This window comes from Abramis brama (genome assembly GCF_963993115.1).
Source record: "Abramis brama genome assembly, chromosome: 6".
NCBI classification, from domain to species: Eukaryota; Metazoa; Chordata; class Actinopteri; order Cypriniformes; family Leuciscidae; genus Abramis; species Abramis brama.
In genome coordinates, this window is record NC_139968.1 from 12,719,101 (window position 1) to 12,746,940 (window position 27,840).

Sequence of the window (27,840 nt, forward strand, 5' to 3'; positions counted from 1 at the left end):
GTTAAATCAGCTAATACAATTAAATATCAAGTGTCTGTATACTATGTGTTCTTTTATCAATTTTCAGGGCTTTTGTTTTGTTTGTTCCATGGCTGGATCAGCTAAATAGGCCAATAAGAGAAACACAATGGTAATGGTAAATGGTATTTACATAAGTAATAGGTTACCATAGTCATGCCCTTTAATCTAAGGTATGTTCAAAAACACATAATACGGCGGTATTTCTTTGTGCTTTGTAGTATGAAACGTATAATGTAAATAGTGTAGGTGAGTCTTTGCAAACAGTAGTAAACGATCCTGGGCGCCGCTGCTGAACACACACACACACACACACACCTTGCAGGAGGCGCTCTTCTTTACGTTTCACGAGGTCCCATAGGGGTCCCTGACGCTAAAACCCGGTGACTTAATCTAAAGTAATCACTGTTAACACCTGGAGCAAACCCAAGTTACACCATATGACATTTTTATGTGATATCAATATGTGATGATATGTCTATCTATGTGATATCAGAGCAAATTTCCTTAAAATGATTTAGTATTCTAAAACATTTCACTCTAAGCTGCAAAGCACATGAAATTATACCTGATACTGGACACGTGTTGTTGTTTTGATTTAAACACTTCAATATGATTTCTGATTCCATTCAAAGTCTTTTCAAGATGAAATACACAAACTTAAGAAATGTTGAATAATTTGAAATACCCCGTTTTATAACAACAGATATGTTAAAGTACCTAGAACAACTCTGAACTATCATGAATGACCAGCAGAGGGCAGCAGAGAATAAATAATACATACAATTGTATCAATGACGGGATTGATTCAATCAGTGTTTGTTTTGAGATAGTAGGCTATTAACATTATATTAGAAAATTCATCTTGTAATAATACAAATAAAAATAAATAATAAAAAAAGATTATTTAAAAAAAAATGCTCCATTAAAGTTTCTATGGGTGCGGAACAGAAAGCAATATACCAAGTTTGGCCTCTAGATGGCGCCAAATGAAAAGGGATTCATTTGTATACTGACCTCACGACACCAAAACTGCAGCTGCATAAACCGCTAGACGAAATGGCACGTAGCCTATTTTCTGAAAATAGTTCATTATTTCGTTTTGGAAAATGAAATGATTCTTTATTAGTGTGTTACTTAAATTATAATTATGAATAGCATATTTAAGTGCTACACACTCAAATAGTAGCCCAGGCTACTGGAAATTATTATGATTACTACTGGAACATTATAAAAATGTTCATAAAATATTGTAGACTCTTAAGTTACAACCGATTTTCTGTTTTCCATTTAATGTGTGGCCTACAAAGATTTACATAACTAAAGAAGAAAATAAACATAAACACGAGGCATTTCCTGATCTTTTTTTGACAATCTTGGTGTTTATTGTAAGTATTGCATTTAACTCACAGCTAGAATCAGAGTGCATGTTTACAAAGAATGGCCACAAGTTCATCGGGACCTTGTCCTTCCAGGGTGGAAAAGCTTCGCCTTTAACAGACCCCATTTCCCAGAGTCCCTTGACAAAACACAGATGCCGTTTCAGGATCCGCTTAGCATTTCTCTGTTCCTCCGGAGCGACTGAGATCAGAGACGTGGGAGAGCTGATCCCAGACCAGCACCATTTCTCTTGGAAGTGTCGTTTAATACGGGGCCTGGATCGGCACGGTGGCCTCAAAATATCACGGTCCATTCTCTTCGGAAAATAAATTAAATAAAACAAAACGAAACGAAAAAAGCACTGGGATTTCTCAGAATGGGCCCTGGCTTTAAATAGTGCAGATATATCATAAACCAATAAAACAATATAAATGAGAAGGAGAGACAATAAAAGAAAGAAAAAAAGCAGTGTGTCCTCAGGCGGAGGACGACGATAAAGGTTCTCGTCTGTGGTTTGGCCTGGTGTTGATAAAGCACCGATTTGAATTCGACTCCATCGAACGTGCGAACGTCAGAGTGACGTTCCTCCGCACGAACAAAATAGTTCTAACACAAAGAATTTACACCCGACTAATACAGTCAACACTAAAACTCTCTGAACAGGGGTGAGTAGAACTACTCCACACATATCAGCATCCAAAAGCATTTGGTTTGATGCTGGATCGGGACACCTAGCAGATGTCCGCGCTGCTCCATTTCAGGCAGAATGATTACAAATTAGTCTTGGCTTTAATATGCACTAAAAAGCAGCTCTGCGTTTGAGGGAGAAAAAAATAAAGTAAAAATAAAATATCACAGATGGGGAGAGTTTACGGTTTTAGGACAGAACTAGGGAACAGAACGGGAATGATCATAGATCTGAGGGACAAAATAAGTTAACCTTTTTAACCTACGATTTCGGATCAAGGAAAGTAAATAAATACGACTTTTTCCCACACAAAATAAAGTGAAGAAAGAAAGAAAAAAAAAGGTTTAACATACAGTACAGCGGGAAGCAAGAGCTTGAAGCGCTTCGTGCCGAGTTTGGATGCTTTCACACTGGGGCGTTTGCTGCGTTTGCAACCCGTAGCGTTGAACTGGTTTCACACTTGATTCACACGTGAATCGTGTCTAGCTTTTAATTCGAATGCACTTTTTTGCACCATTCAATTAAAAAAAATATTTTTTTTTGCTAGACCTTCTTTAGTCTGGACTGAATTTGTGTGCGGTACGCAATTTTCTTGCTTGTTTATAATTATCCTTTGGGCTTTTTTGCACCTGAAGCAAAATTATTATTTTTTACCCATTTGGAGCGCAACATTATATTCTAGTTCACACTTGATTCTACTCTATCAATGATTCTAGCATCATACGTCATCACAAACGTGCACAGCGCAGGATAGAAAACAGGATGCGAACAATACATTGTGTTTTTTATTAATTTGGTACTATTAAGCGCACCAGAGTGAAGGACACTTGGGTTTACTGTAGGCTATGTGTGTCACATGAAGGCGGCTGGACTCTTTTGAGGAGACAGCAGATTGTGAGCCACTCATTTGCACCAACTCTCGCTCGTATCCAAGGTAAACCATCACCACAGTAATCCCTTATGTTGAGCACCAGGTTACTTTGCTTTGAGTTGCAACCGAACTCCTTCGAGCGCCTCCTTCAGGTAGTCTTGGGTTCAGCACCCCGGTGCGCTCAGGAGTCCGAATGACAGCTTTCACATCACCAATTTTACACGAACCGTGTCCCGTTTTGAACTAAGCTGCCAGTGTGAAAGCACCGTTTGACGCACACGCGCCGCTCACTCCACGTCCACAGCACACGATACTAGTAGTGGAATGCCTTTCAGCTTCAAAACAATAAATATTTAACGCCACTCAGAGTTAGCATACCTTCTACAGAGGTCCACACTGCCTGCGCTCACTCGTTCTTGTGTGTGATGTCCAATTTTAAGTACTTCAGCGTGTTGGTTTTCTTGTTTTAAAGAAAGTCGTATAATTCCTTGGGCGGCCACAGAATTGAAACTACTTGCGTTTCATCCAGCATAATGAACAAATAATACTGTCCATGCCACCACAAAAGACTCTCAGGAGGAAGATAGTCAATCTTTGCAAAAATATAATTTAAAATGCACATAACACAAGACATACAGCAACAGAGGCAATTTCTACCCATGGGCAACTACCTTTTTTTTTTTCAACTCAGTTTTTATTTTAACTTTAATTTATTAAACTATCGCATTTATGTACAAAACAAACCGAGCAAGTTGGCGTTGCTCTTTTGGACGGACACAAGCTTTGTGTCTCAAGAGTAGGAGTGCTAATGTGTTGATCCGACTACACAAGTTTATTGCTTATTTCTGCCAGGAGAGACATCTAGTTAAACACAGGGGTGGATATTTCTCTGACGTGGCGCCAGTTCTACGGAGGGCTCTATGCAGTCGAGTGCAAGATCGCTGGGTTTTAGCTGCAGCGTGGAAAGTGGATCCACGGTTTAAATGCACCAAAAATTTCCCACAGCCATGGGATAGTTGTTTGCCGCTGTCTTTGATGAATGCAGTAGATCTTTCTGCTTTATTGGTTTTGTCACGTAGCACCAATGACAGTCCTCGTCGCCGTAGAGCAGCGACGTTAGAACCATTAGACCGGGTGGAAAGGAAATCAACAGGTTTGGGACTTCTTGTGTTGATATGGAGTTTCGCTTCACAGGTGGTCCAATTTGGATGAGTTTAGTTGAATAGTTTCCCCTAGTGACCAGTTCACAACCCATTCATGAAGGGAGTTGACAATCAAGAGGTTTGAATTAAAAATTTACATCTTTTTTTTTATACATCTTAGCTTTCCTTTTGGAAAAAGGGGATTTAGACACTGACAATTATCAGAAAAATATCTTATTCGGGGATAAAACCATCTAATTGAATCACAATCACAGATTGTTTCCATCTCATTCATATTCTCTCAGATACATTCACAAACTTAAAACAGTAAATCAGGCATTCTATAGGGCGGGTGGTGTTCTGGTCACCTGACTTAAAAGTCTCTGATTGGTTGAGGAGGGAAAGGGACTGGGATACTGTGTGTGTGTTTGAGTGTGTGAGTGTGTAAAGGGGAGCTGGTTTTATGAGCTGAAGGCCAGTTTGATGCTGCAGGAGGAGTAGCCCTCGTCGCTGGCAGTGCTCTGTAGACTGCTGTGGTCGTCCAGATCGCTGGTGCTGGCGGTGCTGATGCTGTCCAGCTCTCCATTGGAGAACTCTGTGCTCTCCACGTCCACCTCCATCTCTTCTGTGCCCACAGAGAGAGAGAGAGAGAGAGAGAGAGAGAGAGAGAGAGTCAGACAACGTTTTCATTGCATGACATCAGGTATGTCACATGAAGTGTTGACGGTATCTAGCTTGGCATTAGATAGATAGATAGATAGATAGATAGATAGATAGATAACAGATGATTAACATGGAGCTGGTACCCTGGTCTGAGTCGGAGCGGTCGGATCTCTCGGAGCAGAGGGTGGAGCCCACGCTGTCAGTGCGCACCCTCTCGCCCTCCAGCACCCCCCCACCGCCCCGCAGCAGGTCCAGGCGCCTCTGGAGGTGACGCTGCTCTCGCTCCAAATTATCCAACTGGTACGCTGACTTGCGCTCCGCTTCCTCCAGTTTCTGTGGGAAGACAAAGAACGGTGACTCACGGATAATTACTGAAAAACCCTAACGACTCATACAAAAGAATTCACGCTGTAATCAATGGTTATTACAGCTAACGCATAAGCAAAGACACATTCGGCACTACAAGAGCTTTAATTTACTTTTTCCCTTATCACCACTGGATTGGAAAATGTTGCAAGCCAGATTCAAACCCGTGTTGACCTCAAGAGCACTAACCACTAGTTACTACAAAGTTTTAGATAACCTGATTAACATCATGCTACATAAAGCATCCGGAAGGGATGGGATTATTTAAAGAGGTGTGTGTTTGTCGAGCTCATGTGACTGATGGATTTGTTTACTACAGTTCTGAACCCAGTTCGGATCAATAACGCCTCCACACATGACCTCTGTGACCTTATAATATATTACCCTAGAACAATACAGCATGACCCCCAGCTAAAAGCGCAAACACACACACGTGCGCACACACACATAACTGGTCGGGACAGCTTAACCTGTTATGAAGGGGAAAACCAGTAAGACCTCAAAGTGAAAATAAAAGGATATGATCATCTACATATTTCCAACAATAGAAAGTCTCTGTCTGTAGTGCATGACATGTGTTTAACAATAAAGCTCTTAAGGGATAGAAACTAACGCGTCCCATTAAGGGATGTGGCTCTATTCACAGGAAGCGGCGTGCTCTTTTTAAGGTGTAGTGGCTGTTTAAATGTGCGGATGTTAATAATGTGAGTATCTTAGGTGTGATCTTGTACATTATGGCTAGTGGTTAATGAGTTTCAGATCAGATACACATATATAAAGGCCTCAATGAGTCAGCTTGTTTTTGGCTACGCTTAACAATCACTAAGGGGATAGCAATTATATTTACTTCCGCTTTTACCACTTTTCCTGGTTTACGGTGGACAGGAAATCACAAGGCGAGAGTAAATGTAGTGAGCCAAATTCGAACTCATATTTCCCACATGAGCACCATGGGCATGTGGGTAAACAGCTGGGCCATAGCTCTTATTTGCTTAATGTAGGAGCAACAGACAACCATGGGAGCTCCTCACAAGTGTGTTTACCTTTATGTGTGATTTGGCCTTGTTGAGGAGTCCCAGAGTGGTGTGACGGCTGCAGTCTGGTCCCAGCGGGATGAGGGACTTCAATCGCTCCAGACACAAGCGGAGGTGGGCTCGCCTGAAACAAGACAAAACAAAGGTCAGCCTCATACACACATGCACACACCCTGAAACAATGCAATGAACTTGCTGTGCGTGTGTGGTTAGATCAAAAGCTTACAAGACAACACCTCATTCTGTACCTTAAACACAAACCACACACACACCCACACCCACAGACTACTTAAAGATTACATTCTAAGAAAACAAAATGCTTGAAGCTGTAATCATCTCCTTTCTGACATAGAGGTGACCTGCAGTATTCACTCTATACGCTCAACAGGGTCATTATCGCAAACTAAAGTCATACAAAAATAATTAATTAAATAAAATAAACATTATATATCTAGTTCAGTCCTGAAACTCTAGAGGGCGCATGCTGATGGTCCTTTACATGCAATCTGATCATAACCGCATGGCACAAGCTGATTGGCCTCTGCTGATCCTACAGCCAATGAGATTGCTTGCTCAACATTTAAATAGTTTGGTTCAGTGTTTGCTGTAACCTAGTCCTGCAGTGCGCCATCAGTGTTCATTTGAGGCCCTCCTCCTCCCCAGCTCCACCTGACTAGATCAGCTACAGGATTTATGTATAAATCAGCATATCTGGCACTGCATGAAGACCAAAGACCAAATACATAAACACTGCCATATTCATTAACATGCTATGCTAAAACTAGAGTTTCATGATTGAACTGAATATAAAAAACTAAGTAACCATTTCTCATTTCCAATTTTAACTAAAAATGACAAAAACAACTAAATTGATAAAAATTTAAAATCAAAATGAACATGAATAATAAAATCTACTTCAAATAATTATCAATGATACATACAATCATGAAATAAAAACACAAGCAGACGCTCTGTCTACATTTTACGAGCGCATACGGGCATGAGTGTGCTTGCGCATGGGTGATCGGTATCAAAGAGTGTGTCTCTAATTGTGTTATTGAGGCTTTTCAACTCTAATTCCGTTTGGATTCCTCCTTATCAGCAATGAAGACGGCTGCTCTCTTTCTTTCACATATACAGTCTGTCTAGCCTGTGACAATGGCGGTAGATTTATCACAAGCCTTATCGCCGTGTCTGAGCACCACAGAGAGGGCACTGTTATCTGGACAGCAGTCTCACACACACACACACACACACACTCATTGCAGACGTTCCTCTATCTGCCTTCAGTGGACATTGATTGATCAACCTGGTGCATTTATGGCTATAGGTGACAGAATGGTATTTTAGGCTGACTTGTAGCTCGCACAAATTACTGCACCAGGCCTCCAGTTCGTCTACACCAATTTTGCCCTACAACCCCATTGGCATGGCAACCACATGTAACCCAAATGTCTCTAAAAGACTTCTCACGCTATCCCCCATATCATCTGTCTCCAGACATGACGGGCGTCACATCACACACACAAGCAGTGCGTGCTGGGAAGGTTGTATATATGTGCGTGTTTGCTTTAGGGTGTGTGTGGCATGATAAATGACTTCAATTCAGTCGCCAGACAGAGACCGTGCCAAACAACCATCGCTAGGCCTGTCGTCTCGAAGGTAAACAACAAGACCTAATTATGACGTCACACATAATACACTTTAGTTTCTGTGATACTTGAAAAGACCCATTGCACAACATAAGAAAACAAAACTGAAACAAAGCAAAAACACACATGACGTATGTAAAAAGGTCTATTTAAACTTAGGTGTGTTTCAGTTACTATGAATAACTTACAGCAATACATGCACAGCAAAGTTATGTAACATTAACTTTAACTGTTCTTTGGGGAAACAAACACTATGGCATTGCTAAGAAAACCCTCTTTTTATTTTTAAGAGTGAACAGTCATGGAACGTGGTTGATTTGTAGCACTACATGAACAGACTCAAACGCAAAGTCCTTTGCAAGGGAAACTGACTTAAAATTAATTCAATTTTTCTTCTAGTCATTGTCGCAATGCATTCTGCAATCGCATTCTCCACAAAGAACAGAATAAAAAAATAACATGATCAATAAGTTATGACAAAATATGTTTTTGCATTGCTTTAACTCATCGAAATAAGTTAAGAAATTTCAATTTCAATCAAGATTCAACAAGTGTAATCCAAGTTGAAATGACTTAAACATCCAAGTTTATTGTACTTAATTTAAGGCACCAACTTTTTTACAGTGAACCATTTTAATTTGACTAAAACGAGTGAACTATTATTCCTTCAAATGCTGCATCTATAGGCAGTTCATTTGGTTTTCAAACCGTAAACGAATGACCCTTGATAATCGTGGGTGTGCAGAATCTATGCTTCAAAGCTGCAAGCTGAGTCTGTTCAAGATCTGGCTCTGGTAAATACGCCACATTTTACACTCCTCTGCATTAGTCATATAGAGAGCTCACTACAACTCACAAGTTTAATAATAACTCATATCAAACGTGCCCCTTAAGGTTGAACATGTTCAGACTTGTTCTCTCTTACACCCAGAGCAAGAATTGTATTATCCAAAACATCTTCACATGCCCTTTAAATGACTCACACGGGCTCATAGTCACGGGTGTCACGATCTTGAAATGTTGGTTGCATTTAATTGTGTAAAATAACATGAATGTTAGACACATACGGATGAACGGATGGACAATGTGAATTTGGGCAACAGTAAGGCTGAGAAACAACGGTGTGCTGGGGGAATTTATTAGGGGGTGAAAAGAAACACATGCTCGTCCCAGATTCTGCTTGGTCTATTGGTAAATAATGAATGGTGTTTGCATTGATGTCACGGGCTTGACATGTTAATAACTTGTTAATAAGTCAAGGTCACAAGGGGGACATGATTCTGACACATCCTCAAATTGTAATCTGCATCAAGAACACAAAATTACGTGCATATTTTCCCCTCTCAATCAGCATGATAAAATGTGCTGATTGTGTGTAGGCCTGGCTACTTGTCAACTATACGTATATATTTGTGTATTGCTTCATCCACAGCAGGAAATCTCACGTTTCCCACGCAGAAACAGCACCTCTGTGCAGCAAACATAAATCTGCACTGATAAGAAATGCAAGAAATGGAGGTTCCATACAGCAATGCATGCGCTCTACAAAAGGCAAGGTTTTACCTACAGATTCCCCTTTGATAGCATGTTTTTATCTAATGCCTCACATGATGCCTTTGGAGCGTAAGGTCACATGGCTGGGTTATTGCACACCAGTGCACAGATTATGGAGCGAGAACAGGCTCTGGGATCTCAAGCCCTAGTTTGGATCTGATCAATACAGTGGGACTGACAGCTTCATCTGGGTTACCAGCTTGTTTAAGCCTTGTTTTATTTAAAGGTCTGGCCTCATGCTTTTATTATGATTTCATAACGAGTGAGCATGAAGACGTGTTCCCGTCATATCAGTAACAGTCCCAAGCTCTCGAACAGCTCTCAGATTAAACGAGCGCGCTATCCTCCCCCACCACGTAAACACACACAGATGGAAGGCCATTATTGCTGCTAGTCTTCCGTTCGCGTGTAATCTGCCCGAAAACTGGACGAACAGCTACGCTAGCAGCATGACATTAAAGAGATACCAACCTAAAAGCGACATACACTCATGCTGGGAATAAAAGCAACCTACAAATGTGGGTAGAAAGCGAGGGAGGGAGAAGGAGGAAGAGATGGTTACAGATGTAAAGTTAGAAGGTGGGGGTAAGTCAGGATGGAGAGAATGAAAAGAGATGAATAAAGAGGTGGGAGGAAGAGAGATAGTGGTTGAAATACAGTACAGACAGACACTGTGACAGCACTATATGTAAACATGCTCGCAAACAAAGAAGCCTTTGAGCCATGAACCAATGACAGCTTACTGTAGTACGACACACAAAGGGGGGTGGACGTGCAAAAATACATATTTTCAATATCAACTAGTGGGTGGGGTTGCCTAAAAAGCAAGTCGACTGACTAGTAGTCAACGTAATGGGAATTGACTGCAAGGGTTTCAAGAAGGCTTTTTACAAGTTGGACTAATTTTAACTTCATGCAATTCTTGTGGTGGGATGCACAAAAAAACTGAGTGAGATGAACTGCAATTGCCAAAGTCAATCTTCTGAATGTGTAAGACATTACTTTAAAGAAGATTAATTTAAAGACACAACTTATTCTATTAACAGTCTAACAAACTAAGGCAAAGCATGCTAATTATAGAGCTATCCCTAAAAATATCAAAACTAAAAACAAACAAATGAAATATGTGAATAATCTTGTCACTTCCAATCGTCTAGTCGGTTGTTGGGCAACTAGTTGAACATTGGGACTCATCCCTAGTAGGAGGACAGAATGTCAATTACATAGGGCCGAGGATATACCTCTGTTGCACCCCTGATTAAACACATGTACAGTAATGGACTACTGGCAGAGTGATGGCTAAAGATCATAGGGAAATAAAGAAGCACATACAAACTCAGACAGTAACAGCTGTGGAGGAGCAAGGCCTGCTCTGGACCATCAGTAACACTTGGATTAGTTCACACGTGCTGAGCTGTAATCTGCTCCACACAGCCCAGACCAGCAGACCCCACAGTGTTTATGTGTGTAGTCATGTGACCGCTGCCCCCATCCCTAAAGCTCCTGCAGATGGCCATGTACATGAAAAACACAGATTCTCTATTATATGGCTCTCTATTACACGTATTTCAATAGGCCAGAGCACACTTTGGGTAATCTAATAAAAATGTGAGGTGATCCCAAAAACAAACGAGACGAAATCAGAAAACAGAAATGTCACCAGATGTTTGAATGACACCACTCTCTCGCTCTCTCTCAGCAAATCCACTCAATCCACTTTACTTCCCCGGAAGGATGCCTAATCCAAACACAAAAAATAAACACAGCGGTGGTGGAAGGGCAAACAGCCATAGGACTCTTCCGTAATCAGATCAAAGGCCATGACACACAAAGAAAGGGTGCAGATCAATGTGGCTGGTTATGATTGGATGACCTTCAAGGGCTCCACCAATTGGATGGGTGGATAGTGTGGCTTTGTCCAGCTTGCCATGGTGATTCCATAGGCCAAGCAGAACTCAATATATGACAATCTGTGGTATGCCCCACGGCAAAAACCACCATATACATAGAGGAGGACACGTGTCCCCAATATTTCAATAAGTAGTTTGCCCAATAATGGGTTTTTCATTCACCAGTTGTTAAGCAATTACAATTGGTCCCTGCCCCTATCTTGACTGTTAGGTTTCAACATCGAGGCCTGCAAACAGTCATACTTTGACACAATGTCGAAACTAATCATACAAACATTATTATCAGGTTTTAAGGGTGTTGCTGATCCAACTGATTATGCCACTCCGGAATGTTTCTAGATTTCAGCCTGTAATTCAAGAATTTGTTTGTGTTAGTAAGGATGAGTCTAAAAATGTTCGGTGTTGTTGTATAGCAAGGTTCACAGTGCCATCAATGATGTGGGTCTGTTTGTGTTGTTTCTGCAACATTACCCACTAGTAGCCATGCATGTTGTATTTGTGTGTTTATGCAATGAAACACAGTGTTCTTTTACAGAACACAGTAAATGTGGGGCAAGGCAGAGCTTTAGTGGCCTCCGAATCTCAAATGTCCTCTGCTATACCCTTCCGACAGAACTTGAAGACTGCCACGGGGTGTGTGTCCTTCCTGACTCACCAAAAACACCCAGAGCTTTGTCAACCTTCCATAGCATGAGTGTGTGTCTACGTGTGCGTTGCGAACATGCCCTGGCACGTGTGCGAGTATGCATTGCTTACTTGACCAAAGATCACACTTCCTAAGCTGCTTTTGCTGGCCAAGAAAAGCTTACAAGGCATCAGGTCAGCGAGAACAGCCAGTTCTGGCTTCCCTTCCAGAGGGTTTCCGGAATTCCCAGGGGAAGCGGAATGTTCTGACCCCCATCTTCCTTAGAACACAGGAAGGAAAACACATAAGGTCGTCGACAGCAAGTTCTTGAAGAGCACACCTTGACATCTTCTACACGCACTTTATTCCTCATAATTCTCATTGTGGGTGGAAGAGTGTTGTAGCCAATCAGCCCGGGCTCCTCTACGTTTTGAAAATATCTTTTCTTAGGACCGTTGGTCTATTTTCAGTAAGCCAGCTTGGCAGCTTTATTCCTGAGCCTTTGCATTCTCACTGTCAAACACACCACGGCCCACACAACCACAACAACATGCTTAACACACAGCCAAACACCCTCACTTGCATGTACCCAATAATTAACAACAACATGACACCTATAATAGGAAATTAAATCAGTGATTGTTCAATTTGACATCTTCCTCAGCACATAATATATTTTGACATCCGAACTCTGCAACCTAACCCAAGTTCAGGAAGTTGAGGCTCACCACATTTGTTCAAAGGCATCATAAGATCAAAAGGCGGCATGCTTATATGCACACACATGTTATCTGTATATGTGTCGCGGGTTGCGAGAAGCCGGAATGCGGTCAAAGGCTTTCATCTCCTTCCTCTTCCTTTCTGACATTCAAAAACAATGTGAGCTATCTTACATGTTCATCAAACAGAAAGTATATGTGATGTCTGACGCGAAATGGCAACCACGAAATGGCAACCGCTTGCCACTCGTGACTGCAGTAGCGCTTTGGCAAGCAGGAAACCGTCCCCCTTGTGCATCCGTACGACCATTTCAAAGTATCGTGGTGCATCACAAGCTAAAAGGGACATATTTATTTAGCAAAATAAAAATGATGGGTGTCCAGTCGTCGAGAACTGTAATAGACAATGGTAATGTGGAGTCAGGGGAAATATGGTTTAGTGCTGGGTGTGGTTGCTGACATCGTCATGATGTGTTGTGTAATATTTATTTGTGCTGACACTAAAGGCTGTCCGACAAGCCCTGGCATCTTTATCTGCCCCAAACCCATACAACCCCGTGCCGGCGCAGTGACAACCCTTCTCATGTGTAGACATTATCTGAGAAACACAGCTGGTCTGGGAGGAGATGAGGCTATTTTCAAGCACACATAAGTATGGTGTACTCAAAACTATTTGAACTAAAACTGTGTTCTGGTCCACCAGTAGCCTTTGTTCACTTTGCCCAACACGTCTTACCATGTCCCAACCAAAATGGCTGGCAAGCGAATAAACGTGACACTCCATGAGTAGGCTGTGCTTAAGGCAAGTTCATAGATCTCCAGGTTTTCAGATAGAGGGTCACAAAGAAGTTGCTGCTGCTGCTCGTCTAGACAAGAGTTATTTTGAGTCTTTGAAGTGGAGCCTCAGTACTCGCGTGCAGTGCCTAAACAGCAGGCCCCGCCGTCTAATGACTATCAGATAAGAACTCGTGAGACTAAAACATACAGTTGTCTGTAAACGCTCACGCCACACATGGCTGGTGATTTCAAAGAAAACTCCACCCATAGGTATGGGTAATTTCAAAGAAATAACACTTGTATCCTCTTAATAATGTACACCTACCGTAATAACTAGCTTCCTTTTGTGCATTTTCTTCCTATTATGCAACTGGCATTGTGAAAGATAGGACATTTGTTTGTGTCTCTTGTTTCTGTCGTCTCCCTGCACTCTGGCTAGTAATCTGAAACTGTGGCTCCAGTAGTTGTTTAGGGCCGAGGGGTGGCCGAGCCACGAGGAGAGGGAATGCCCTTAGATTAGAAGAATTGGGTCACCACTTACTTTCACTTTTAGTTACCTGTTGCTGCTGGGACAACTGTAGGACTGTTCTTCAGCTTTCTGTTAGCCTTATGTAATGTTATGATTTCATATTTTATGAATTTTAAGAGTAGTTTCCATACTTGAAGTGACGGAAAAAATTATATTTTAAAGCACTGCGATATTTCACTGTATTAATTTCCTTACAATCAAGAATCAATTAAATTCACATATATTTGTATAGCGCTTTTCACAGCAGCTTTGCAGAAAATGCATGTGTGTACATTACAATTTAGAGTGATCACAGAATCACAATTTTTAATTACACCTTCGCATTAATATTTTTGGGAAAGACCACTATTATATAACTTATATATAGTCTCATTTCTAAGTATTTTTACAGTGTTGCTGTCTTTTCCTGGTATGACAAACCTGGAATGTACGCAGTTCCCTCACATTGTTTTTACTGACACTTACAGGCGCCGTGCTCCTCAATTATGCAAAGCACTCAAACCACAAACGCCCAATTTAGACTGCAAATAAAAGATTGCAATACGTTACTGTTTTCAATCACAACACAGCCTACCAAACTTTGACTAAAACTGAAAATGTATGCATTTTGGCAGTTCATTTACACGACAACAGCGTTTTGGGGGCCTGAAAACGCAAGCTTTTGAAAACGGGTTTCAAAGTGCAAGTTTTTGAAACAGATATTTGGGTCGTCAAAAAAGCAAATTTGTACAAAAGGGTGGCGTCATGCGTATTACGTGTACAGACTATAGATATTAAATGTTTCTTTCCAAAGTGACATTGCCAACTACTGGCTTGCCATACATAACACAGCGTTTTTAGTCGTTTTCACAGATCCTTGTGAACGGGGATCGTTTTGACAGCGTTGTCGTCTGTATGTGAAAAAAGCAAAGGAAAAACGTTTCCGTTTTTAGTATATCGTGTAGACGTACCCTAAGGATCTAAAGCAGGGGTGTCAAACCCAGTTCATGGACAGCCACAGCCCTGCAGAGTCTAGCTTCAACCCTCATTAAATGCACCTGATCCAGCTAATTAAGTCCTTCAGGCTTATTTTAAAACCTACAGGTTTGTGTGTCGGCACAGGGTTGGAGCTAAACTCTGTAGGACTGAGCTAGACCTCTGATCTAAAGCAAATGTTCTCATATTGGGGCTCAAATATTGATATGATATTGTATCGCAGCTCCTTACCTTTTTTTACTAATAATTTTTACCTATTGTGGTCAATTATTGCACAAGTTTGAGTCGTGGTGCTCATGAGGCTAATGCAAGTTTGAGTCTGTCTTGTGAAATTCTCAATCATTGCCACGTCAGACGCCGACCAACGGCAACAATCACCAGATTACAGTGAGTCACTTCTCAGACTTTCCACAACCTGACAAACGCAGACTGAACATGTTCAATCAGTGTAAACAAGCGCACTGCAATGACAACAGGGTTAACACACCGATTTCACCAAACCTAATGAACTTATCTGTTGACATCTATCGGTGCAATGTCAGTTAGCCTTAAAATGGAAAGAAAAGAAAAGAAACGTAAAAATCGTACTTACCGATTTTTCTCCAGCTCATTGTGCGTGGACCTATAAAACAAAGCAGAAGAAATGAATGAGCAAACTTCAACTTGTTTGTGAGTCTGTTGGGCATTAAGTGCACTAAAGGTTTTTATCACAACCCTCATCATAAACAAGCTTATTTCTCAAGCACTTGGCTCCCGAATTAAACGTCAGCTCTCGTCGTGAGATCAGAGAACGTGCGAGAGGAAAAAAAGCTTGGCCGCTCGTGAAGAACAAGGCCATGCGTCATTAAAGGTTCCACTGGATTTACTAATTAATCTTTATTGGAGGGATGAACCAGCTCCCCCATCACAACCAATCCAGTGGCTTCAGATGGAATTATAAAGGCTCCTCTAGATGACCCACATGTCACTGCAACTCTTTGTTTGCAGCGAAAAGACAGAGAAATTAAGTGTGCAGAGCATAGAAACGCGCGCACAATGACCACCCTGTATATGTGAGCACGTGAGAGAGCTCTCCTCCTCGTACAATGAGTGAGTGCCAGTGGACGCTCTCTCTCTCGCCCTCTCTGAGAGCACGAGTCAGTGTTATGTTAATAATGTAAAGTGAATCAGCCGTCCCCCTAAGAGGCTCTTTGTGTGGCAACACGCTGAAAGCTTTTCCAAAGCACTAAATGGCCGGACAAACTGGTGCATGGCAATGCCGTTGCAGGAGCTGCAAAGACGTGGCTGCAGCGAAGCCCTACTTCTCCGTGGGTCACGTGACCACTTCCTTTTATTGGCGACTATTAATACCAAGAGCGTGTTTTCTGGCATCCTGCAGCTGACCTTATGGTATCGCCGCTTCACACGGGAAGATGCTTGTGTGCTCAGTGGGGAGGAGGAACGGAGCGAGGGAGGAAAAGACTTATTAACAGTATGACTGTGTTTTCACAGCTCTTGATTTTGTGTGATAAGGAAAGTCTGTAAAAACAGAGGCAAATATACTGTGTAAATATGAGGGGTTTTTTTTTTATTACAGGTGTTTGAATAACGCCCTGCATTGTGCTGTGTAAACTTAACGTATTATTTTTTTGTTTCAGTGTATACTAGTGTATTCGTAATTTTAAATTCACAGCATAAGCGTGACAATCTTTGTGACGAAACTGTGTGTTGCCCTAGGCAGACAAAACAAAGAAAAACGGGGATGGCCCCAGGTTTGTTTTTGACATGTGTGGAAAAGTATTTTTCATCACAATCTTTCCACCTGAAGTGGCCTGGATAGCTCTCCTCGGGTCAGTCTACCGAATCACCTCCATACATGCATGCCAGATGATCAGATAGTGTTTCCCTTACATTCCCTCCATCACTGTTTGCTTTGTGTACAGTAACACAGACCTGAGATCAGTCATCAAGATGTCTGATGTGCAGTGAAACGAAACAGACGGCACTCACCCTAAACACAATAACACGCACACAGTGTCTCGAAACCCTGCTCACCTAGATGGCATTTTTGATCATCACAAAAACCTGGTAAAATGCCCACAGAAACAGATATTCTGAGCATCTCGAAACCCAGCGAGCTACCGACCCAGTTGGCATTTTTGGCCACCTCAAAACCTAGTCAGCTGACTGTTTAAAATGCCTGTTACTGTATTTTCAACTCGTTTTATTGTCATTAAATCGACAATTAGCGGAAAATGACTGTTGGTAATTTTCCAAAACATGTTTTAAAAGGAGAATAACATGGAAAGATAATTTAATAAAGAGAATATAACCTTTCAAATGAATTGTGTCTGCTTTATAGTGAACTGCCAAGCCAGCTGGCATTTTTGGCCACCACAAAACCTAGTCAGCTGACTAGCTAGATGAAATTTTAGGGCATCTCAAAAAAAAAAAAAAAAAAAAAAAACCTATACCAAGATAACTGATATTTGGCATCATAGCACCATTTTCGTGATTCAACAAAACTGTCTTTTAATAAACAGATTGAAACGCCTGTTACTGTATAAATGTAAATTTGTTTTCCATTAAATCGACATTTAGCAAAAAAAAAATGCCTGGTCATCATTTTCCAAAACATGTTTTAGAAGGAGAATAACGTGGAAAGATAACTTAAACGCATTATAGTGAACTACCTAGTCATTTTTGATAAGCTGACTACCTAGACTCATTTTGGGCATTTTAAAATCTAGTAAATCATATCTCAATATCATGTTTTTTGTTGTTGTTGTTGTTGTGTCGCGTGCACGGGATTCAGCAAAAGCTTCTGTTAATGGACGGATTAAAGCGCCTGCAACTTTTTCGATTTGTTTCGTTCATTAAATCGACATTTAACGGGAAAAGGTCGGCGATAATTTTCCAAATCATGTTTTAGAAGGAGAATAACGTGGAAATAGCATTTAATAAATACGCCTCAGGCTGTTCACCTTGGCAGCCACAACAGTTGCTGTAAATAAGAGCCGTGTGTGTTCAAGGGTCCGGTAAAAAAAATAAAACACTCTTCTTATAACAGACACATTCAAAAACTGGATTTTTTTTGGTCTAACGGAATATTTAGCGGATATTAAGCGATTACGGGTTGAAATAAACCGAAAATTACAAACTTTCGGTTCAGACAAAATGAAACCCCATGTCGACCAAAGGCGAAAACAGGACGTGAGTTTTCGCACGGTCCCTAACCTCAGCTCTGCAGCAAGAGTCCCGTTTGACAATCAGCTGATGAGAGCTCCCCTCCCCCAAAACTACACAACAAACATTAATAATAACAATAATAATCATACAGCACGCTTTATAACATATATATGTATGCATACATATAGCAAAGTGCATCAGACATAATGCATTTAAAAGTGTATCCTGCTTTTAAACGTAACAAAACCGATCCAGAAGCTGTTAAAAAGTCAAATAGGAAATGCTTAAGAAAATACAGCAGCAATAATTCAAGCAAGGCCGTATATATATCATGCAGTCCGGACAGATGTCATAGCAGTGTGAGCTATGCACACGTCTCTCCCTGGCGTTTCTCCAGCAGAGTGTGTATTCTGCTTTCTCGTGGACGTGGAGAGTCAGATCATGTGCTTACCTGTTGTGGTTGTTGTTGCACTTTTTATTTCGGAATTTCCTTTGTCTCTGGTAGCTGGAGTGCTGAATAGACGGAAAGGTCGAGGCATATCCGTGTTCACACTCTGAAAAAGACACCGCAGAGAAACGAGTCACACCACATCCCAATCGGGTCAAGTCCCTTTAAACACCCCTCACACTTTAAAAACACACGTTGATCCGTACGACACGACAGTTGTCATGCTATAACGTGATATATAACCATCAAATATCATGTACCTCTTTCTCTCCTTTCTATATATTCGGCTGCTTCCAGTAATGTCTGTATATTCAGCACAGCAGTCATCGTTTGAATAAATATATGGATGTTGTTGTGTTTCCTGATGTGTGATCACGATGACAGCTGTCGCGCAGCAAGACCAAGCATTGAATAATCCTTCAAATATTCACTTTGTATTCTTGTTTCTATTTGCTGAACCGTCGACTCGAGGTATTTCCTTCACTGTTAACAAGCTGGTTTACCGGAAATCAAACAAAAATAAAACATCCGACGCCTGAATATCAAAATAGTAAAAGTGCTTTAGGAAAACAGTCGAGTATAAAGTGTATAAAATCAATAGAAACAGGTACAAAAGAGTCCCCGAGAGCCCAGCCTGCGAAGTCCCTGGTGTTGCGCTCTTTTCTCCTCCCTCAGTTTGTTTACCTACTGTTTTAACAGCTGAGCGGATAGAGACCTCGGCGCAGGGCATTGTGGGAAATTGAGTCATTCACCAAACCGGCCCTTTAACTCGCAAACGACAGTCTGATTTAAAGTCCTGCTGATACATATTAAAAGAATAACCTTGCTTAGATAGTTACTCTGTTCTTAATATTAACTCAAAGATTATTTCCTATTGGGCACATTTATACACGAGAAAGTCTTCCTAATGAATATATAGCATTTTCTAGCAAACAAGAGTAAAAAATACCTATATATATATATATATATATATACTGAAACCCTACATACTAACGTTAGCAGTGCAGTCTAGGCTAATGACACAATAACTCAAATCAATATTTCATGTATCCATTTATTTATTATTATTAATTCATTAATAAGCATGTAACATGCAGGGCAATTCCATCTGCGTTATGCGTGTTACATGCCATATTAACGCTTTAAAAAAAATTATGTTTTAATGCTCTATTCCAGTTTGGAAACAGCGCACTTCAACTCCCACAATCCCTCACTTCCAGTCTCGTTTAAGCCAGGCCCAGCAACATATGACATCATAGCCCCACAGCTCTGTGATTGGTCAGAGGCTCTTGTAAGCGTTCGCCAACGCAACAAGCTCTGACCAATCAGATCAGCGCAAAGTGCGCCATGTGGATGTCATGTGAACACACCCCCCTAAGAAACAGGAAGGCAATTTTGAGAACTCTTTTGAAGTAGATATAGCAGTCTGCATATAAAATGTCAGATTTACCCCCATATGATTCGGGTTCTCTTTAAATCGCAATGAATGTTAATCGGACGATCTATTGGAGCGAGTTGGTGAAAGCATAAACAAATTCTATTGTTCCCAAAGTGCTTATTAAACTTATCATTATACTATTTAAGTTTATATTCAGACACGATTAGTCTTATAAGTTACATTTAAAATGTATGCTAATAATGTAAAACGTGGGGTGCGAAGATATTTTTCTTACAATTTCCAATCTGAACAAAGCACAATTAAATGCTCAAACAAAAACAGCGTCATATGATCAAATGCATTTATTAGTACGATGTGCATTTTTTGATAATGAGTCATAATACACACACAATTATACGCGCGTGATGGAGTTATATGGTGCTGTACCACAGTAGCCTAAGAGGTGACGTCAGTGTGTGTATTGTGCCAGCAAATGTTATTTATTTATTTATTTACTTGTTTATGTTCCTCGAGAGAAAGAGAAAGGTGGCAAACAGCCTGGCATGTCTCACTGCCGAACAATGCCAGACTCTGAACTGCCCCATATGACAGTGCATGCCAGCTCGGGACAGTCAGTGTGCGATGTGGGACATTAAGTGCTGCAGAGGGAATTATTCCCCTGCTTTGTGTCTCTGACGCATGAAATAATACATGAACATGTGAAATTTGACATTATATCACTTTGTGCAGATAAAAACAGCTCTGAAATCAACCCAAATAATTTAAGTACCTGCATTAGAGGATTATATGCATAATCAAAATATGTTAAAATATGAAAAGGGCTCCTTTTACATTTTGGAAACTTGATCCTTTAAAAGCATTGTGGCTGTGCATCATATGTCGGGATACAATGCACATGTTCCTTGTCTACTTCTTCGATGAACTCAATCCTTTGTTGTCTGAGTCTATTGACAATGAAACAGTTTCTCTGCAATACGCAAATCAGTCAAAAATCACTCATAAGTGCACTATTATTTTACTTACTTCCATCTTTTCTCTCGGCGCTCTCAATGTAACTGGCAGCCTCCAGTAAAACTTGTACGTTTTTCAGGAAAGTGTTTATCATGGAAGAGTCTGTGGAGTTGAAAACGTCATTGAAAGGACAAGTAGACATCTCAAAATCTTGCTGATCCAAAGATGTTTCGGACTCCAAAAATAAGTCTTCGGCCTTCACCTCCTCTCTTCGTTTCTCTCTCTCACTTCTCACCATTTTGTTCCCGTGCAGCGAATATGGTTGGAATTGAAACTGTATGAGAGTTACTGTGCTGTGCTGCGCTCTTTGGATCTACAGAATAAATGAATGCAATGGATGAGGAGATAAAGCACTTAGACATTCCCGGGTCCTAGCGCCGCCCGGGCTCGCCTGTCACGTCCACACAGCGACCCGACCCCCCGAGCCATGACGTCATCGACGCGGACTCGTGCCTTCCTAAAAATAGTTTCATACAATATGAGAGAAACATAAACAGTTAATTTACTTTTAAGCAAATACAACGTTCCTATATGGAACCAATGGTTGCTCTACATTGAAAACACCAACTTACAGAGCACATGTAGGCTACTACACACAAAATAAGAAGAATAACGCACATTTAAATTGCAAGATATATGCTTTGTTTCATCATTAAGGCCATCTCAATTCAGAAAAGCAACCATTATATTTTAGAGTTGGAGTTATTTAGAGTATTTAAGCCTCACAAGATATTACATTTTATAATAGCTGATTTTCTGAAATCGGGACAGCCTTCAAAATACTCGTAATAGCCTCGGACATACTGAGCATTGCTATGCCACAAAAATAACGCTACGTTACGGGTAGGGCACAGTGATATGGCTCTAACAAATTGAAATTAGTCAATACTGGTTTGAATAGCAGTCTAGGTTTTGGTCACACCCGATTTAAGATGTGGTCACGCTACACTTTTCGTTCCATTGACTTCCATTCATATGCATACGAATGTGGGAGACTGGAAACGCAAGCTCATGCAAAGAAGTTTCGCATTACAGAGTACTGTAAACCTCTTATGCCGGGTACACACTGCAGGATCGCTGTTCTTCTCACACTAAACGACTTTCTGGGGTAGCCTACCATTTATTCACGACGGATCGGCGACAAAGGGTGAAACATTACACATTTCAATTGGAAGAATCACAGACAACTCTGTCTGGTCTACAAATTACATTTCACAACCAAACACACGCGAGAAGTGATACAGGAAGTATTGTTAGATCACGCGTGAGATTGGATTTATTCCTGTTAAAAATGGCAGTCTGCAAGAAGCTTGCGATACAAGTTATTTGCAGTAAAAAAGAATATGAGAAAGATAATGGCTGCTTGCAGAAGTCATGCTTTGGTTATGTTTTGTTGCAGATCTATGACTCCTCCCCCCCGGACTTTCCCTTGCCCTGTATCTTGCTTTCTCATTGGCTGTAGGTCGTCGCCAAAGTCATTTCCAGTCAAAACATATTTCACAGCGTTTCTCTCAGATATATACACTGAACAAAATGAACGAAAACCAGTCAGTATCTGGTGTGACCACCATTTGCCTCACGCAGTGCAACACAACAACGTTGACATCAGCTAACCGCTCACCCACACGACACCATGCACGATGTCTGACATCTGCCCTGTACAGTGAAAACTGGCATTCATCCGTGAAGAGAACATCTAAGAGAGAAGTGTTCACTAACACAGATTTAGACAGATTTGTGAACAATATTTGAGAGAAATAGGCCTTTTGTGTAAATAGAAAAAGTCTTAGATCTTTGAGTTCAGCTCATGAAAAATGGGGGAAAAACAAAAGTGTTGGCTTTGAAATTTTGTTCAGTTTGTGTGTGTGTGTGTGTGTGTGTATATATATACACACACACACACACACACATTTTTGTTAGATTAATGGGCAAGTGAACAGTCAGTAATAAACTAAGAACAAATGTACATTCAACACAACCAAGGCACACATAATGTAAGGTCTAACTAGTGTATTCAGGTATAGAAATGTAATAATTAGGCATAAATGTTAAATAACACTATAGTGTTCACTGTATAAATTAAATATTAACAAAGATCCATCTTTGGTTAAGCTATGTTTTGTTGTTTGCTTACGTTAATGAGAGTCTGCATCAGGTATTTATAGGCTGCTGTCACTTTAAGAGCGAATGCATGGATCCGATATAATGATGCACATCCGATTTCTTTCTCAACTGTTTTTACGTTCACTTAAAACATAACCCACTATGTTCATGAGAATACTCGCCGAGACGGGTATTTTAACAATTTTGACAGCACTAATATTTTTACATTTTGTACTTATTATAATTTGTTATATGCTTAATTTGTTTTACAAAAAAGGCACCACAGAATGTGAAAACATCTCAACTGTTGCAATGTTTAAAGAATTTTGCGTGCTTCAAGTAGTGCTGATCCAGAGCCTTTGAGATGCACTTAAAGGTAAAAAAAATTCCTCATGATAGCACATTTAATTTGAATACCCTCTTAATACGCATATATACAGACTGACTGGTCTCTCTTATAGGTTATGAGTGATTCTGGCAAAAAGAAACCTTGAAAGGCCAAAATCCACATGCCCACACCTCCACTCATGGCTGACAGAAGCACTGAAACATCATTATCAAGAGTGGAATATGTTTCAAAGGCTCCCTTCGGCTTACAGGGAGGGCGGAGTGGGTTGAGTTCACTGTCCGTTCCCTGCGGTCTTTGACTTTTTTAGCGTGGCAGCTTTTTACCAGCGCCAGCACAAGGGGATCGCAGAGCTCAGCTCTTCAAAGCCAGTGCACAGGGCTTCAGCTGTTTGATGTTAACTTCACAGGCAGCTTGAAAGTCGAAGGCACAAGAAAGACAGCGAGCTCTACGTCTAAAAAGAGAGGAATTGGTAACGTGGCCTTTAACCCCATGTGCATGCGTGCTAGTCACACACCTGACGATGATGCCACGCATGGTGGGAGATGAACTGAGCTGAAAAGGGTTTTATATTTACATCAGTGAGGTTATTGCGTCTGGAAAAACCTCACTGAACACCTGGTATTAAGATGCGTTTTGGTCGGTCGGATGACAAGTAGACGAGGGAGACACATTCCCGTTTACACCTGGTGTTTTAATCCGTCTCTTTTGTCCATTTTCAACCACTTTTCCTGATTTGTTCGGGGGGGGGGGGGGGGGTAAATGTATGGGCTTTTTCAGATCTAATGGACAAAATACGCTCAAGCTATTTACACATGAACGCGACTGGAGATGACGGAAAAACACACGGAGATCAGCAGCTTTCGTTTCTGCTCTGACAGAACGCTGTGAGTGTGTGTTAGAAATCAGGAATGGTGAGAGAACATTGTGCTTGGTATGTTTTTCAACTTCAAACCAAACTTGGGTCTTCAGCCGACAAAGTTTAAATCTTGCTGGCTAGTGGTCTTCTGATAATGTTTACACATTAGTTAAGTAGACGGAGAGCATATTTTGTGTCTGTTCGAACGTATTCGACCACATGAGCGTTTACACTTCAAAGGCAATCCGGTCGAATGTGTTTTCGACTACCTCTGGAAGTGGTCAAAAGTGGACAAGATCAAAACATTTTAGACCCCGTTTACACAGCGTCGTCCACTTGTGATCCGATCGACCAAAATGCATCTTAATACCAGGTGTAAACAGGGCCTACACTCTTAGAAATAAAGTTACAAAAGCTGTCACTGGGATACCCTTCAAAAATGTTTCAATATGTATCATTTAGGTACTGATATGTACACTTTTGGTACCAATATGTACCTTTGAGAGACTGTGTAGAAAGGTGTAGCTTTTGAAAAGGTACCACTTCAGTGACAGCTTTTGAAAAAAAAAAATCTGAGAGTGTAGAAGTAGTGTGGCGAACTGCACTAGTCCTGTATTATGTAATATGGATTTGATATCTCACTGCATGAAGAGACATTCATTGCATTTGGACAAGACCAAAAAGGTTGCGACCTTTGCTCAAGTCCTACTTAATTCTCTTGCTGCTTTGCTTTAACTGTGTATGATGCTATTAATGGCGTTTTACAACCCCCAGCACTCTCCAATCAGACATGTTTAAAAAGCCTTTTGAGACCTTAATTAAAGGGGAGCTGTGAGTGGACCAGCGCTGTTGTTAAAGCCAACATGACCAACCATGCCCTGCAGGCTATCTGGGGTCAGACTACCTCATTACCGCAGTCATTCTCGTGAGTGTGTCTGGGAGCCATGACAACAGGCACCGGCTCCAGACTGCATCCACCTGCTTAAATATTTAACACGCTCATTCACACGACCCGCAGCCCAGACTCCCACAACCAAATTAAACAAAGTATCCTCTTGCTGGCCTGGCAGCATTTGAAAACAATAAGCCGTGACGGTGAGTTGAAGTCATCATGGTTGAAGCTCTGGTGCAATTTATGGTTGAATTTCCAACAGGTCCTAGAGGAAATAAGATATGCAATTGTGATAATATTGTCAAAATGAAACTGCTATAACCGCAGTCTCCACCCACGTGAGTCCTGATGGTGTCTCTCCACCTACATGCTCACTCAGTGACATTCAAAATAAATGCCAGCAATCTGTGGCACTCTAGGGAAAGCTTCACTTTAGGGGGTGAGCATTTGATAATTAGATTCGAGCCGCTGTGAGAAAAATCATCTGTGTGAGACAAAACGGGTTTCAAAATGCATCAATACAACTGTACTTTTCAGTGGTGAAGTTCTATGGCCGTAAAAATCAGTAAAAATGTCCAGCTAATAAAAAAAAAAAAAAAAAATTAAGTTCAGTTGCTACCTTATTTTTAAGTATCACATTGACTGTACTTTTTTTTTTTTGTCTAGCTGAATCTCATATAACTTAGAAATAAAATTGGAATTGGTTAAATTATTTGATATATGAGTTAAAATCATGAAAAAATATCCGTTCTGGGGAAAAACCCCCAGCTAAAACCGGCATAAGCTGGACAGCTGGTTTAAGATGGTCAAGAAGTTAATCTCCCAGCCTGACCATAAAGAATTGGCCAAAACCCCTCAAAAACCAGCCCGCTAAACCGGCTATGACCAGGGGCCAGTTGCAATAACTTAGACTAGTCTTACAAGTGGTTTAATTTAATTAATTCCAAAAAGTAACTAGTTATTAACCCTTGTGTGGTGTTCATATTTTTGTTACTCAGCCAGTGTTCGTGGGTCTGGTGGACCCGCTGCATTTTTGGGTTTTTAATTCAACACAATCAAAAATGTTATGTTAAAATACTCAACAGATGTTTACTTCATCCCAATTACAAGCAATACAAACAGCATTTATGGTTAATATTTTATCTTTACCTTTGTTAGATCACATTTAAGAATTGCAACCTCATGTGGAAATGGCAGGGGTAGAAACAAAACTCACTTTTGCACTCTTTCACACTTACACACAATCTCTCTCTCACACGCACGCATACACACACTCATGCACACACATACACATAACACACACACATACAACACACACACAGACACACACAAAACACCCCCCCCCCCCCCCCCCCACACACACACACACACATGCACACACACACACACACACTCACTTGGATATGTGGTGTACGGTCAGTCTCCATAGGCATAATGTTTTTTCTAATGTACAAACTGTATAATCTATCCCCCTACACTAACCCTACCCCTAAACCTACCAATCACAGACAACTTTTGCCATTTTTTGAATTTCAAAAAACACCATTTAGTATGTTTTAGTATGAGGACACAGATGTCGTCATAAACCATGTTTACGTTGTAATACCCATGTCATTATACACATTTGTGTCCTCATAAACCATATACAAGAACATACACACACTAACAGCAGGCCCTGACAGGAGGAGGACAGAGTAAAGGTACACAGGACCTACAATTTCCACACTTTTATTAGCCCCGGGTCCAGTGGACCCGAACATCCTGTGTGTAATATAAATGTGTAGGGGGGGTGTACAGTGTGTTTTCATTGAAAATGTGTTCTGATATATGTTCTTCACAGAAAATGAGCCAAGGCCAATGAGTCTCAGTTTGAAAAAATAATTAATCGTATCATTTTTCTTTTGATAAAAAATGAAAACGGGTCCAACAGACCCGAACACCATACAAGGGTTAAGACACGGTCTTAACTTAGAAGCTGTTTATGCAACTGGCCCGGGCTGGAAAACCAGCTAAGACCAGCTTATGGTTTTTAGCTCTTTTTTTTCAGCAGCGTTGCCATGACTTATACCAGAGTATCATACAGTAGCAGCAATCCTTCTTTAAAGCTGAAGTCCGTAACTTTTGGCGCTCTAGCGTTAATAAACAGAACTGTGTGCATTTTGCGGAAGAACATTGTAGCCGGAGCTACTTCATTCTGTTTATGTCTATGACGAGTCACGCAGGTGCTAGGCTACTCCGCAGCGGCACGACCCGAACTAGTCTATAGTCCGAATATAAACACTTATTATAGGTGTTCCCTAGTGATTCAGGATAAGACAAAAGCACGGTTTGTAAAATGATTCATGATGTACTCGCTTATTGTATACATTTTGTAAATTTTAAACACAAAAAAAGTTAAGGACTGCAGCTATTACATATCGTCACCTTCCTAAAATAATTGCCCATGTCATTTTTTGACAAAATTATTTTTTTGCATAAGTCATCTCCTCATGATGCTGGCCACCTCTGGTAAAATCGCCTACATCCTCAGTTGAACAGATCATGCAATTCTAAGTTACCCCTGTAGTAATGGCCTATGTCAAGAGTGTGACTTCGGCCGTTTTATTTTGCCTAAGTCAAAATAATTTTACAAGCTTTTCAAGATGGCAGCTGCATCAAGAAGAACGAAAATCTAGTGTTTTCTGAGAAACCTGCAAAAATGACTTGGGCAA

At 40.8% G+C, this 27,840-nt stretch overlaps 1 protein-coding gene across 4 annotated transcripts; it reads right to left on the reverse strand.

Annotated features, from left to right (window-relative positions):
* Window positions 1-1,380: 1,380 nt before the first annotated feature.
* Window positions 1,381-21,261, reverse strand: mxi1 (max interactor 1, dimerization protein). 4 transcript variants are annotated; one of them, XM_084117219.1, is made up of 6 exons: window positions 20,942-21,261; window positions 18,523-18,625; window positions 15,496-15,525; window positions 6,172-6,286; window positions 4,906-5,095; window positions 1,381-4,721 (listed from the first exon to the last, which is right to left on the reverse strand). In XM_084117219.1, exons 1-6 carry the CDS (start codon window positions 21,165-21,167, stop codon window positions 4,561-4,563), a joined length of 825 nt encoding a protein of 274 aa, XP_083973345.1. In that variant the 5' UTR covers window positions 21,168-21,261; the 3' UTR covers window positions 1,381-4,560. The 4 variants fall into 4 exon arrangements, with proteins under 4 accessions (XP_083973345.1, XP_083973344.1, XP_083973346.1 ...); XM_084117218.1 differs by having other exon boundaries at window positions 1,381-4,724; window positions 20,942-21,260; XM_084117220.1 differs by lacking the exon at window positions 20,942-21,261 and adding an exon at window positions 18,780-19,235 and having other exon boundaries at window positions 1,381-4,724.
* Window positions 21,262-27,840: the final 6,579 nt, after the last annotated feature.

Bases quoted from the DNA above. Each gene is read 5' to 3' on its own strand.
- mxi1 (XM_084117218.1), bottom strand. From the start codon at position 21,167: ATGGTGAGAAGTGAGAGAGAGAAACGAAGAGAGGAGGTGAAGGCCGAA. The intron at 5,096-6,171 runs GTAAACACACTT...GTCTTCCCACAG, and splicing joins AGGCCAAATCACACATAAAG to AAACTGGAGGAAGCGGAGCG. The intron at 4,725-4,905 runs GTACCAGCTCCA...CTGTGGGCACAG, and splicing joins CCGCTCCGACTCAGACCAGG to AAGAGATGGAGGTGGACGTG.